Here is a 16,253-nt window from a genome sequence, read left to right as displayed (position 1 = left end):
ATCTGAGTGGAATATCTACATATAAAAGACCCTGGCAAATGACTAGAATTTTAAATAACAAAGGGAAATAACCTAAGGAGATCACTGAGTAGAAAGCATTGTGTTAAAAGATATTTGAATTTGTGTAGAAGATGATTAGTCATAGTAGGAGACTTAGACTTAGTGAAAAAATTCCTGAGAAATGAGGTTCCTGGGAACATTTAGTAATACAATGAGGATGATGTAGTCCAGTGTTGAATGATGTTAGGAAGTTGGGTGAGAAGAACACTGAGAAGTAATCCAAGACTGGGTGACTTGCTTTTATTAGTGAGTCTACTGTTGGTTCAGAAAACAAAGTGGAATGAGAAAAAGAAGGGTATGTGAGGAAATTAAGACAATGAACTTAGACATCTCTTAGGAAAGTCAGGTATAGAGTGTTGTAAAGAGATAGGGGCAGTTGAATTGAGATATATGTAGATTTGCTTGATTTTGCTTTTAGAATGTTTTCATGAATAGGAAAGATGTAGTCATGTAGAAGAAGCTGTGTATGTGGAGTTGAGGAGTAGAGGGCAAGCTTAATAGTAAAATGCCTGAGGATGGAAGAGGACTACTACAGTCCGTACTATAAGGAAGGGCTAGAATGTCAGTGTGGATGGAAGGATAAGCTGAAGTAGAAAGGCTTTCTATTAATAGTTACTATTTTTATGTAAAATAGGAGGGAGTTCATTTCTAGAGAATGAGGAAAAAATGTTGAGGATTGAAGACAGTGAAACTAAGGGTATAGACTAAGTACTTCATAAATTCTTCTAGACCTGAATGACTCTATTTCCAAGTTTGAAGCATGGATGAAGTGCAATGTTTTGGAGGCTAAAAACAGAGGAAAGCTCTACAGGAGAAGAAGTTCCTTGTCAAGAACTGGGGAAAAAAAACTGGGGAAAAGTAAATATATAATCCCAGATCCAATACCCAGTTCACTTCTTAGATTTTTTTTTTGCTAGATAATCTAGTTTAAATGAATTATTTTTTTTTCTTTAGGACTAGATTGGTATCATCACTAGACAGGACCAGCTAATGGAAAATAATGCTCCAATTTTTATGCATAGAGTTGACCAACATTCATTTGGGGGTAAGGACCACCCCATAGAGAATTTTATAAACATAAAGTCCTATTATATCAGTATGATCTGGTAGATTAATAAATTACCTAGTTTGTGTTCTCTGTGTATCACAGACTTGGAATAAAGAGATTAAAAAGGAGATATTGCCCATCTTGGTAAGGCTTACAGTAGAGTGGGGAGTCATAGCAACATAACTTATTAAATAATTATAAGTCAGTAAAGTGTCATGAGGGAGAAGTTTAGATTTCTTTAGCAGTTCACTGAAGGAAGGCTTCACTTAATTTTAGCAGTAAGAGAATATGCCCCGGGGAAATATGTAGCTCTAAGACATGGAAAATGAGCAGGTGTTGGCTTAGTGAAAATACTTAACTGCTTTCTAGGGAAGGGATGGGCATAACAGGGCTATGGTAACTGAATTTTTGGAAAGCTTATGAGATCAGTCTTGTGAGAAGTTGGAAATTAGTTATGGATGGCCACAACATAAAAGTTGGGTGCCACTGGGCCAGTCCACATATTATTTTTCTAGACTGGCTTTCACTAAGACTGCTTCTGTGATTATTGTTGATCAATATTATTATATTGATGGATATTTAGCTTTTCATGAACTGTTAGCTAATGAATTCTTATTAAAACCACTTGGAGACAGAAAGGGCTTTGATAACTGGTATTTTAAAGCACCCCAGACTAATTAGGTGGAATGGCTGGATTTGAGTTTTATTAAAATTGGGTCATGATTTATCTTTAGGTAATTCAAACATGCAGTTGTCTTGAGACGCATGGATGTGAGACTATGAGGGACATGTGTAGTCTAATGCTTGGTCTCTGATCTCAAGTCTCAGAATATCAGATCTCAGGTTTCAGAATGAGGGCACAGGATTGGAACAGGAGAGAAATTTGCTTCCCACAACCTCACCTTTATGGAGAAAATATTTTCAGGCATTCCTGCTTCCACTAGGCTTCAGAGATTTTGTGTATGTATTTGAGTTTCAACAGATGCTTTCTCTTTTTGTTTTGTGAAAATTACTAATCTCAGTGATTTTAGTCTGTATCCTTGCTTAGATCATTTATATCCTACGCACCCATCTTCACTCTCTCTACAGAAACCTTGGTCCTATTCTCCAGACTGGGAGTGGATGTTTCCTCTAGTTCTTACTAATAATACTCTTTCCTCTACTCCAAAAGACAGAACATTGTTACCAGCTGGAATACACAATTTTTTCTGCAAACTACTCTCAGATTTTCTTTACTTCATTCTATTCTTTCAGCTTTACTATCCTTGATGTAAATGCCATCGGTTGTGTAAATTAATGATACCAGGTTGAAAATATTAAAGCACCCACAGCCAGGGGCTAGAAAAGAGTATATTGGTTGCCTTGTAGGCAGCAGACTCCAGATTGATTCCCAAATATAGACTATACTTTCTTGAGCACTGTGATCAGCATTGAGTGATATCTTGGCACAGATCCAATTTACACAGAAAGCTGCTGGATGTAGCCCTATATTCCTCCTCCTACCACCTAAAAATAAATAAAGTACCCATGACATTCTCAAAAGAAGGATTTCCTGGGTTGATTCCAATGCTTATCTCACTGAACTACAAAGATTAGTTCCCTGTTTTCTGAGATCTTGGGGCAGTTTTTGCAACCCCTGTGATCAGTAAATCAGCCCATTGAATAGGGACTTATTGCTTTACTAAAATTCTTAGCAGGCTATCTGAAAAACCTCAGAGCTCTAGAAATGATTCACAAAGATCTCCCATATCCCTCTTCCTCTAAAATAAAGGTGACAGTGGGACAGCTCATTTGACTATATACTGATGCTGGCTGTTATCAACACTTTACTTGACTTAAAAATACCACTTCCAATTACGTTTTTATCCATAGTTTGAATTCTCCAAATTTTTGATTTTCTAATGGTGTGACTTTAGAGAGAGTTTCTGGGATATTTGATTGCTTTTTGCACACTGGTCTTGGCTTCCATTAAAAAGGGTACATATCTATATAGGACACTTTTAAATTTAGTCAGTGGTAGAACGTTCATAGAATGTTAAATAGAATAACAATAAAATATTAAATGGGATAATAAAACCAAGGATGGGCCCAACTCTTAAGCATTCAGAGAATTACTTTAAAGGCAAGCCCAGTTTTGACATGTGAGAGGATCAATCAGGCCAGGAGAGTCAAGAGTTAACTCAAAGATGTTATGTCAGACTATTCATGTCTACTCAGCATCTGTTGACCTAACACACTTCCATCAAGAGCCCTTTCATCAAACAACATCTTTCCCCTCAGTTCTACTTTATGTCTTGGTGGAGATAAAACCAAGTATGAGGTTGGCCTAGAAGTGCCAAGTCGCCATGTAGAGCCACTACTCCAGGAGAGAAGGCTTGAAGGAAGGAAGAAAGATCGAGGGTGTAAATGGGGGACCCTAAACAGGGTCCAGAATTATTTTTTTTCTTTAAATAATTTTTATTTTGACCATAATAGATTACAAATCTTTCACAGTAATATTTTAGGTACATAGTGACATTGAATGAGGGGCATTCCCACTATCAATGTTGTCCTCCCTCCACCCCTGTTCCCAGCATGCATCCCATATCCCCCTCCTTTGCTCCACGAGTTGCTAGTATAAGTGATCCTCTCTGTGTTTAGCTTGTTGTAGGTTGAATATTGATTCTGTTGTCATTGGCTTTGGATTTGGTGTTTGTTTGATCATTTTTTATTTCTACTCTATGTTCATACGACCGATTGGACTTGGTACCCTCCATTATTTCCCCCTCAGTTTGTGAGGCAGGACAAGATAGTTCAAATTATGTGGTTCTGTTTGAAGGAAAGAAGAAAAGGGGGGGGCAAAATCAAACAAGCAAAAATAGGAGGATTCCTTCTATAGGCTATAAATATCAATTTAGGAGAAGAAAGGGAAAAAGGAAGAAAACATAACAACAATAAGGAAAAACAATCAAACAAAACTCCTAAAAGCACCATGGCAATAAAGACAACAACCAAACAATAACCAGGGTCCCAAAATAAAAACAAAAAAGCACAAAAAAGAAAACAAACAAACAACAATAACAAAAAATTAATTTGTGTTTTTTTTGCATAGGCACAGTAAATATTAGGGAGATTAGAAAGGGAAATTACATTGGCCTAAGAGATACAGGATTTCTCCATCCTTGAAATATACTGTCATGGGAATAACTACAGGCTCCATATATTCTCCCCTAAGTCCTTTTGTAGTGTCTGGAAATTTTCTGCTCTGTAGTGGATGATAAAATCAGAATTCTGTAGCGGATGATAAAATCAGGCTTCTGTAGCTAGAGGTCTTAGTATTTGCACAGGTCATAGGATGTAGCCTAGGATGGAGTCTTTCTTTTAGTTCTAGAAGTTCTGTTCCCTCACTGTTGTTTTAATCAGTCTTTTGTAGTTGGTGATCTTGGTTTTGCATTGATCCTAGGACAAGACTTAGGATAGAGTCTTTCATTATGTTTCTAGAAGTTCTGCTCAGTTGCAATTGTCTCAGTCAGACCTTTGGAATTAGAGATCTTGGTTGTACAGATCATAGGCCAAAGCCTAGACTAGGATCTTGATAAGTTCTGCCAGGTCATGGTTGCCACAGTCAGTCTTCGGTAGTTAGCAATCTTGCTTTTGCACAGATCAAAGGATGACATGCCCTCTGATTTTATCTTATCGTTAGATGATGAGGTAAAACAACCTGCTCTTAGATCAAGTTGTTGCCATTTCCTCATTGTCAAGATGTCATATCAAAACTGGTGTGTGCTGGTGTCAGAGCAGTATTAAGAATGTCCCAGAGAGAGTTTGGTTCCTGGAGTTGTTGTGGAGAACTGTGTCAGTTCTATATCTGAGATCTAGGGTTGGGGGTTGAACAGTTGCTGTCTAATCACATGGAGTCTAAGTTGGGACTGCATGACATATGTTCAAGGTGGGAGGTGCCCCTGTATTTTAAAATGTATGAGTTCTTATCCCTAGTAGATAAGAGCTTGTTTCTATATGTAAAAATTCCTCTTTTTTAGTATGCCTTTGCAAGAAGAAATGGTACTATATTATATTGTTGTTGCATTTTGGTGTGAGATGTCACGCTCCATCATCTCTGTGCCCTAGTTTTGACCTGAGCTTTTATCTCAGGCAAGAATTTTTCTTGTAGGTTTTTGTACCAAGCAGAACTAAAACAGGTGAAGTTAAAGAAGAGAAGAAAACTAAAACGACTATATATATATATATATATACACTCACACATATAAAAGAAAAAATAAATAAAAAATGAGTTAAAAAAAGTAATTAAGGGAAACCGGAGAGATAGCATTTTTCTTGCTTACAGAAGGATGGTAGTTCAAGTCCTGACATCCCAAATGTCCCCCAAGCCTCCCACGAGCAATTTCTGAGCATAGAGCCAGGAGTAATCCCTGTGTGCTTCTGGGTGTGACCCAAAAACTACCAAAAAAAAGTAATTAAGGGAACAAAGTGATGCAGGAGACTACTTACATTTGAGGATAAACAGGTTAAGAGATAGTATTATTCAAGGTGTTTAAATAAAATATATTAAAAAAACAAAATTGAACTCGCATTATTTGCACAAACAAAACCGACCCTAAATGACCTACTCAGAGACGAATTACACAATCCAAACCCCCGTAAAAAAAAAAAAAGAGAGAGAGAGAGAGAGAGAGAGATAGTATTATTGAGGTCTTAAACTTATAAAGGAAATATAGGATTCCCCATTGTCTTTTGGGATATTATCGTGGAGGGTGGAATCCAGGGCACATTTTCATCTTACACCATGGTCTTGTTGAGTCTGAGAAATGATTTGCGGCAGAAAGGGCTCAGGTAGAGCTCTTGCACTGGGGGCCCTTCTGGAGCTAAATTTGGTATCAAGCAACAATCTACATTTGGGGGGAGGTGAGAAGGAGGACCACAGAGCATGAGTCAGCAGGAGTGTTGGTTGAAGTTTCTTGCTGGGGCGAGAGATGGGGCTGAGTGGGTGTCCCTTTGCTTGGGAGTTGGGTGATGGCTTGTTGGGGCAGGAGGTCGGTCTTGATACCTAATGGATTAAGAACTGAGGGTAAAGAGCGTTAATAAGGGCCCGGAGAGATAGCACAGCGGCGTTTGCCTTGCAAGCAGCCGATCCAGGACTAAAGGTGGTTGGTTCGAATTCCGGTGTCCCATATGGTCCCCCGTGCCTGCCAGGAGCTATTTCTGAGCAGACGGCCAGGAGTAACCCCTGAGCACCGCCAGGTGTGACTCAAAAACCAAAAATAAATAAATAAATAAATAAATAAATAAATAAATAAAGCGGGGGGGTGAAGGAATAGTAGAATTTCTGAATGGGGGGAGAAGGGATAGTATATTGGAGGGACTGTAGCATGGATTGTTTACAATTTAGGTTTGGCTCTTATAGAGGAGTCCTCTCTCTATGTACTCATGCCCACATAAAGACATACATTAGTGATCTATTTGTTAATGTTGTTAGAGGACTGACCCTAATAGGATGGGTTTGATCTCTTGAGGACTGGTTTAATTAAGATAATTAGCTTAGGTATAGCTTAAGAAAGAGAGGAAGGGAGAGCAAAAGATAAGAGAGAGAAGAACAGAAAAAATAGGTAACTATAGTAAAAATAAGTTTAAAAAATATTTAATAAATCAAATAAAAGAGATTGAGTCTGGGCTGGAGAGAGTATGGAGGTAGGACGTTTGCCTTGCATGCAGAATGGTGGTTCGAATCCTAGCATCCCATATGGCCCCTCAAGCCAGCCTGGAGCGATTTCTGAAAGTAGAGTCAGGAATAACCCCTGAGCGCTGTCAGGTGTGACCCAAAAGAGAGAGAGTGAGAGAGAGAAGAGAGGAAGAGAAAGAAAAAGAGAAGAGGAAGAGAGAGAGAGAGAGAGAGACAGAGAGAGAGAGACAGAGAGAGACAGAGAGAGAGATTGGGTTGGTGCATCAGAGTTGGGAGGTTTTCCCAGTTTCTAGGCAGTTCATCAGTGATGGGGTTGGGCCTTGCTAAATGAAGGAAGGTTTTAGGGTTAGAGCATGGCTGGAGCAATTTAGGATACACCTAGATTTCATGTCTCGATTACTAAACTGTGTTAATAAAACCTACCTATGTAGGTGGCTACTCTATGTAGTATTGTATACTGCATCTTATGTATCCAAGTTCTTTTCCTAAAGAGAAACTAACAGTGTGGAATTTATTTGACATAGATTGAAATGAGGAGGAGGAAGAAGAGGATGAAGAAAGGGGAGAAGGAAAAAAGTAGGGAGAAGAGAGAGAGAAAGGATATGTTAATTTGCCCAAATGTGTTTGATGAGTAGGTCCTGTAATATAAGTTTGTGGTTCGTAGTTGACTGTTGCAGTGGTCTGAATGATCACATGCTTCAGGTCCTAATAAAGGACATAAACCAGAATTCTTGTCACCCAAATATCAGGATCCTCTGGGAAAATAGAGCTCAGAGATTAAATGGATTTTAAATGTTTCTCAAGAATGAGAGGATTGGGGGCTGGAGAGATAGCATGGAGGTAAGGTGTTTGCCTTGCATGCAGAAGGTCAGTGGTTCATATCCCGGCATCCTATATGGTCCCCCAAGCCTGCCAGGAGCGATTTCTGAGTGTAGAGCCAGGAGTAACCCCTGAACACTGCTGGGTGTGACCCAAAAACCAAAAACCAAAAAAAAAAAAAAAAAAAAAGAGAGAGAGAGGATTGATTTGTATGTAACCCTTTCTTCCATATCACATTTATATTATGGTGATATTTGGCTAATTTTTGCCTAAATGTACAAAGTGACTTTCTATCCAAATCTCCCCATTTTGACCAGATAGTGTCATCTCCATTGGGACACCTCAAAGAGGCCTGAATTCTAGGACCAAACAGGTTTTTGGAATCCAGTTTCTGATTCTGAATCTACCATAGTTTCCTGCAAACAAATTTTCTGAATAATTAACTTTTCTCCAGAAAAATGAGTATTTTTAGACCATGATTTTGAAACTGATTTACACATGTTTTGTTTTTCCTTATATTAGAATACAGAATAGTTTCTGTCAGACTTATTTGCTTCTTGGAGAAAGTGTGCCCATTCTAAACTTATTCTCTGTCCTTCCTTCTTACCAAATTCATGGTCTCATGTTTCATTCTTCAAATGCCAGTACTCTAGAGATGAAAGTTGGTACAGAAAAACAGGTTTGTTCATGTGCTATGAATTGAGAAGATGATAGAGTTGTCCCTCAAATAATCTTAGTTTTAGCCTGGAACTTGGGTGTTGTAGGAGCTGGTGGAGGAAGTGGGAGAAAGCAGAAAGGTTCAATGATCTGGTGAAAGTCATTGGAACAGGCTGATCTGTTCTTTGTAAAACAAGATAATATTAAGAGCTGGAATTCAGGGATACTATAAGAAGTCTGACATCAGTTTGTTTTCCCCTCATATTATCTCCTACCTTAAGTAAAAGGCATTTTTCAAGGGAGAAAGTTAGGGGCGAATGATAGGTCTAAAAATTCTGTGGTGAACAAGATGTGTCTTCCAGTGCCTGCTAGAATATACAAACACAGGTGGTCTTCGTGGTTCTGCAAATCCCACAATGTATAAGCACAAAATGGAGACTTCTAAGCAGTTTCTCATCACCCAGGTTTCAATTAATTTATTCATTAAAGGGAAATTTGGATGCATTTTAACTTTCTTGAACACAAAGGACATGCCTTTCTTAGAGACAAATATTGAGTTCTCTGGGGTTCTTAATCTAATAGTTATAGACTAGGTTTTTCTAAGATTCTACTTACCTTTTATCTTTGTGACCTAACAAGTTGCTTTTTAATGAACATATCAGAGAATGGTGAAGTTCTCATGCATAACATTCTGTGAAAAATTTTGTAAAACAACAATGGAGCAAGAATAAGTGTTGTGTGGTATGAACTAACAACAGGTTAACCACTGCCAGTTCTGGCAATGAAAGCTATACATGAGGTCATGTTGATCTGAAGAAACATAATTAAAAATAAAAAATATACAAGGATCAGGAGATTTTTAGGAAAGTAACAAAAAAGACTGTCTTAGAAATCATTTCTCAGCCTCTGGATTTTAGACTTTTCAGCTTAGAATAGTTGCAAAGTGTTTCCCCTCTCCTCTTCTCCATGTATTTGGAGCAACTGCAATGGGTTATATTGACCAAACAGCTAAATAGTAGTAATTTGCTAATGGGAAAGCCATGATTTTAAAATTAGCTGAAAATGAAGCTTGATTTTAAGGATATTTTGGAAATCTGCATTGGTTTTTTTAACGGCAAGTTATATTAGAACTTTTCTTCATTTTTGACTTCAAATTTAAATTTATTTTTATTGAAACCTTTGTGATTTGCAAAGTCCTTCAGAGTTGAATTTTAGATATACAAGGTCATTCCCACCACCAGTTTCGACCTCCCCTGCCACCAATGAACTCAGAGTGCATCCTATACCACCAGCCTTTAATCCCTGGCCTACCAGTATAACAGACTCATTTAAGTTTAGATCGGTTTTTGTTTGTTTTTTTGGGTTTTGCTTTTGGGGCCACACCCAGTTATGGTGAAAAGTTGGGCTATGCGCTCAGAAATTGTTCCTGGCTTGGGGTATCAGATGGGATGTCAGGGATCGAACCAGGCCTGCCCTGGGTCAGCTGCATGCAAGGCAAATGCCCTACTATTTAAAGTCTAGGTCTCTTGATTCTATTGTTGTTAACTTTGGCTTGGATATTTAGTTCTGTCCTTAATTCTTTCCCCACCCATGAACCTGAGATCCCTTGCCCCCTACCCCCATCCTTTCTTTTTTTCTTTCTTCTTAATTTTATAGAAAAATGCAGAAATCTGAGGTAAAACAAAATAATGTGTCTCAAGGTTCAGTGAAAAAGGTGGGAGCCCCTATTTAAAAGATAAAAAAAATAATAAATAAGAGAAACAAAAATAAGGGATGTATGTGGCAATTTTTTTGCATAGGCACAGCAAAAGTTGAGGAAAATGGAAAGAAAAAAATGTTGGCCTAAAAATAGAGAGATGCTTTTCATATTAAAAAAGAATCAGATATCTGTTTTCCAGAGGTTCTAGTGGACAAGACACCAGACCGATTAAATTTCAAAGTGATACAAAATGTGTTTATAAGGGATCCTTTTAAAAACCCCAAATCGAATTACCATGTTTCCAAAAAGCAATATTTTCTAAAAGCAGTCTATCTATAGAGCTATTTACATTAAACACAGCTATTCCCAGAGATTGGTGATAAGAGCACTCTGCATTTGTTTAGGACATGTTAAGGAGTGTCATCTATGCCACTGATCCAGAACCTAATAGAAAACTTCTAATTCTGGAGAAATATGTATTTCTCCAGAAGTTAAAATTTATACAAAATCAAAGAATCATACAAAATCAACAAGCAGAGAGTTTAATTTTGGTGTAGTTTTGGGGTGGCACACAATAGAAGGAATTATTTCTGGGAACACTTACTCAGGGATGGATCTCTTCTAGCAGTGCTCAGGGACCATATGTATAGGGTGGCTGCTTGCAAAATGGGATCAGCTACATGAAAGTCCTCCCTGTACTATCTCTCTGGCCCCAAGCAGGATTTGATATTTGTTTTTTGGGGTGTGATTTGCTGATGCTCAGCGATTACTCCTAGCCCTGTATTCAGGGATTACTTCTGGTGGGGTTGTGAGAACTACGTAGGGTGCTGGAGATTGAACTTGGATCAATAGTATACAAGGAAGTGCTCTACCTTCTCTATACTACCTCTCAATCTCCTAAGAAAGCTTTTAAAATTAATTTTCATTATCTATACTTTTACTAAGAAAAATATAAAATAAGACCATCATCCAGATGAAAATCACGGCTATAGTATTCAAATATTGCTTTTCATTGAATTAACATTGCAGAAAATGCTTTCTATTGTACCATCACTAACATAATTCATCCTAAGAATACAGAAAAATGTTAAAATAGAGTTGTATGGTTGTACTTGGATAATCTCTCTTTCTTGTTCTAATTTTCTGATTAACAAAAGATGAAAAGGTTTCAAGGTAACTGCATATCTACTGAGAGTCTCATAATTATTCCTTTGATTTTCTATTGAACTATTCTCTCTGTAAATCATTTTGCATGGGTTCTCTTATATTGTTTCATAAGTACACTTTTTTTCATGCATACACTTCTTGTTTGCAGAATTAGACCATGAGCTTCTGAAAGCCATTCACTGTGACAATATTCTCAATGTCTCATACATAAACTGGGTGACTTAATTATTGATTAACATATGCATTTAAAAATTAGAGGCTGGTGAGATTCACTTAAAACCTTTATTCACTGATTTACAAAATGTACAGTATTTACAAGACATTAATCCCATATTGACATGAATTCTGTAGGGAGTCTAAAAATAAATAAGTGGCACATAGGTTAATATACACATCATGGCTCTTTGTACCCCAAGCCATCACCAATGATGAGATTGAATGGAAAGTTTTATGTGATAGAAAAATCATATTGACCAGTCCCAGGCCTTCCACGTGAATAGACATCCTTGGCAAGCAGACTATTTTCTTTCTAAAGAGTGAAACATTGTCAACTTCTCCAAGCACACAAGGTGCACAGCCACATCCAGTTGGGGCTCTCAGATGAGCTTGGAGGCACGGTTGAGCCCACAATATGGTGGGCTTATTCTTGCACAGCAGCCACAGAGTCTTTGGAGTTGTCATATTTATGTTAAGAGTCAACATTTGGATTTTGTCTCTTATCCAAATCACATGCAGTACCTGAAAGATGTCAGTGAAGGGTGATCATGCACAAAAATGGTACTTGAAGCTATGTACAACATGAAACTTGCATTGTCTTCTAGCATTTTCAAATGTAGGATCAACTTGTTTCCTCTTCCTTCAAGAAGAATAAATGAGAAAGCTGTTCCTCCACTCTTCAAATTTAAAAAAATAACCAGAACAAACCCAAGAATATACACAAATAGCATTTTGCAGAGGCAAGACTAGACAAACTCCATGAACAAGGCTGGGCATATGTACATGAAATAAAACTCTGTAGCTTCCCCAAGGGTGGTTTTTCTATCTGTTCTTTCGTTTCAATTCCATCTTATCCCACATAATCAAAATAGGAAAGAAAAATCTTAATGTTATTTAGCTTCTTAAAGCCCCAGTACCTTCATATGTAAAGTGTAAATACAAACAACACTCCTTACAGATTCTTGAAGACTATATGACCCAACTTATGTAAAGTGCTTAGCATAGTGCTTGGCACAGAGGAGGTGCTTAATAAATGCCTTGCTTTCTCTTTCTACTCCCTCCACCCATTTCTACGCAACATTGATAAACTGATAGAACTCTGAGTTAAGGCCATTTGATGTGATTTAGAGTTTTCTGGATTAGAATGATAGCTGTCTGTGCAATATCTGGTCCCTGAGGAGGGTCTCATTTTATGAGCCAGAGATGTGTTCCTGTGCACAGATAGACCTGATGACAACACTACAGTCATCAGTATCGGCTCTGTCAAATTTCATATAAACACACCACATAACCCTGCAGAGAAACTTATACCTGGGATGGTCACCACACGAACTCTTCTGGGTTAACATACTGAAGAGATCCAACAGCAACAACCACTCATGACGCTACTCACAACATAACGTACACTTTTTCAACACTGGTGCCAGTATTATAGATAGTTTTGAACATATATTACAAGCTCTACCACTGTTGAAAAATAAGTACTCTAATTTGACCATTTTGTTCAGAATAGTTTTTATAATAGATTTTAGTTTCTAGTTTATGCCATACAAAAATAAATATTGTATAAATGATTTATAAGGAGGAAAGAATTGTAATTTAGGTGACATAAATATAGGCAGGAAAGTGACAATTTTACCACTAAAAGAACTAAAAACTTCCCATTGCATTGCCTTACTGGTCTTATCATCTTCCCATAAGTCCCTTGACTTCTCATTCTAAGATAAGATTATGTCTCTTTTCCTATAAATATTGAGACAATTCAACACAGAAACTTATTTTTAAAAGCCACTGGGGATTTCAAAGTATAAAAAGAGGAAGGTTCTTTGGCAGTATAAATTGCAAATGGAGGAAGGTCTAGTTGAGCTTATAGCTTTGTCCAAATAAGGCAGACCCAATTCTTACATTTCCTTTTATTCTAAAATCATTTTTTACTTTTCACTATACCTGAATAGAATCCCACGACTGAAGGGGAAACAAACCATTCCATTCTGTTTTGCACTCCTTGGCTACTCATTGGCCTAGTATGAATCCAGGATCTCCTGGAGCATATTTAGGAGCCAAGTCAAAGATAATATCACCAACTATAGGATGGGACAAAGAGTCACTTAATAAATGCTAGTTACATAAAGTTAAAAAAAATCCTCTAGCTACCCTTGTCCCATAATAAGCTTTTATGATTGCCTTTTCAATTTTCTACACAGAGAGCAGAAGGAATATAAGTCCCACAACTGGAGATTGGCATTGGAATGATAAACTGGACAACTTGCTCACAACTTTTCTAGAGACTTCCAAGGAAATAATATTAATTTTGGAACCAAAGTTATACCTTCTAGATGCATAAATAAATTCATGATTGTATTTAAACAAGTGATCCCGCACCACTTTTTCCTGAACAAAACCACACATCTAAACATATCCATAAAACATATCGCCTAATATCTCAGAGGGCCCCAGCACTTCTTGTGGCTCGTGGATTCCAAATTAAGAGGTCTAAATAAATGTTTCTTGATGTGAAAACAAGACTGCGGTGTAGAACTCAGACTCTGTTTGGAAGCATCTGACTTTGATGAGGTCTTATGGACTAGAAATGACTACACTGAAGCAACACTTGTTTCCCATGGTAAGTGGTGATGCTTGGTAGCAAAAACATCCACGAGTGTTGTGATTTCAAATGTGGAACTATTGTCAGGCCGATGATTCATGCATGACTTTGGGCCCTTGCTATCCTGTGGCTCCGTTCTACATAGGGTGCCTTGGAGCAGCTATAAAATAAGTCCCAACCACACCCACAAGCAGGACACTATCACTGACATGCAGTGTGGGTGCCCATTTGTCTGATTTATGGGTGACGTTGTAGCAAACGTGGCTTCTGTTTCATTTCGAGGGAGTGGTAAATTACAGATATTTCCTTCACAACAGGAAGTGCAGACCTGAAAGAAATAAGGAAAAAAGAAAATCAGGAAGAGGAGAAACTAGCAGGATCTCAAAGAAGACAGTTTTTCTTGTTTGTTTGCTTTTTGTTTTATTTTGTTTTGTTTTGTTTTGTTTTTGAAGAAACCTGTCTGTCAGGAAGACTCAAAAGAAAAAAGTTCTCTTTCTACAAAGGAGGTTCCAGTGCTCTATTTAAGTGGTGGAACTTTTTTTTTTTATTTGGGATAAATGTGGTTAAAATAAACACGCTCCAAACCCAGACTAGACTTTGACGGTGACTACAGTTTAATAGCCTTCACAATGTCTTGGTTATTCCATCAGTGAAAGGGGTGGAGTATGGTTTATGATCTTCACATATGTTGAATATTGTCTCACACTTGCTTTAAGACATACTTTATAACTACTTAGAAAAAACTTTATAAAGAAGGGAAACTTTTACTTGCCATATTTTCACAATAAAATTTAATTGGCAACAACTCCTACCATTTAAAACTAAATATTAACTTTCATTAGAACTGTCTACATAATTATCACCATTCTCATGGGTGAGTTGAAGTTGGAAAGGCTTTATTTATTCAATTATACCTACTTTATGTTGCTTTACTATGGATTATGAGGAAAAAAATCCAAAGGATTACTGATAGAAATGGTTTTAAACCATGACTACTCAAGGTTCAGATTGCTATTTCAGCACCAATGGGAATTTACTAGAAATGCAGGATCTGAGACCTTACCCTACCCTAGACTCAGACCAATAGAATCTGCATTTTAACAAGTTTCCCAAGTGACTCATGGATAGAGTATTACTTGGAAAATCTTATTAGATTTAATATCCCTAAGAACTCATTCTACAGAGCTTTGCAGTTTTGGTCACAATACAAGACAAGAAGACAGTACAAGTTTGAGGAAAGAAACAGGAGATCACTGTGATTTGGGATTTCTCTTTGTTACTTGTTAGCTATGTGATCTGAGCCCATGGTGTTATTTCTCTGATCCGTAACTTCCTTTTGGTAACACAGCCACAATAATGCCCAAGAGTCAATCCTAGATTAATAGAGGTTCAGGCAAGATCTTTGGTTTTAGCCCTTTATATTTCAAAACAGAAACAGGCAAATTACTTTTTAAATTTCACTCTGTATTTGACACTTGAAATTATATTATTTTTTTAACCCAAAGAAACTACCTAGCAGGGATGTTTTAGGGTGTATAGAGGGAAGCTGCTCCCAATCACTAGGAAGATAGATAGTGAAAAGAAACCAAGGCCTCTAAATCTGGATCAAGGTATGAAATTTCAGATCATGTGGAAAGACAGCTTTGAATGACAGGAAGGGAGTCAAGGGTATTTTCCATCTAACCATAGTTGGGTTTCTTCACTCTGAATAGACTCTCTTTCAAGGCTGAACTTAGCATTTATTTTACTCTGAATATTTCTAAACAGACACTAGTAGACTTTAAGGGGCATGTACCCCTAAGGCAATAGTGTTCTGATCATCTAGGAGCTGACAGATAGCTTCCCACAAAGGGAATCTTAGTAAACACAGGAGCCCATATTTCAGACAGGTTTTGATATGGAATAGTCTTGGCTATAGTCAACCGAATAAGTTTTCTATACATCTGCAATGTTCTTTAACAAAGAGGACAGTACTAGGGGCTAGCTCTAATGGGTGTCTTCTTACTATATTCAGAGTGAAGAACTCCAGATAATTTTCAGTGTCATCTTACTGTGTTTATATAATTTATACAATTTTCCTACAGTTTTTGGGTAAACTTTTTTTGTTTTTGTTTTTGTTTTTGAATCACACTTAGTGGCACTCAGGGATTACTCCTGGCTCTATGCTCGGGAATTACTTCTGGAAAGCTCAGGGGAAAATATAAGATGATGGGGATCTAACCTGGGTTGGCTGCGTGCAAATCAAATGCACTCCCCTCATTCTATTATTTTGACCCCATACATTTTTATTCTTTAAAAGTCAAAA

At 37.4% G+C, this 16,253-nt stretch overlaps 1 protein-coding gene across 1 annotated transcript in view; it reads right to left on the bottom strand.

The window, feature by feature from the left end:
* Nucleotides 1-13,343: 13,343 nt before the first annotated feature.
* The window catches only part of LYPD6 (LY6/PLAUR domain containing 6), a 140,111-nt gene continuing 137,201 nt past the window's right edge, over nucleotides 13,344-16,253 (bottom strand). The window contains exon 5 of the mRNA XM_049773048.1: nucleotides 13,344-14,276. Coding sequence (XP_049629005.1) covers nucleotides 14,109-14,276 — 168 coding nt within the window. The 3' untranslated portion in view covers nucleotides 13,344-14,108. The remainder of the gene's footprint in view (nucleotides 14,277-16,253) is intronic.

The sequence above is a fragment of the Suncus etruscus genome, chromosome 5, assembly GCF_024139225.1.
Source record: "Suncus etruscus isolate mSunEtr1 chromosome 5, mSunEtr1.pri.cur, whole genome shotgun sequence".
NCBI lineage: Eukaryota > Metazoa > Chordata > Mammalia > Eulipotyphla > Soricidae > Suncus > Suncus etruscus.
This window is presented reverse-complemented; position numbering and strand designations above follow the sequence as displayed.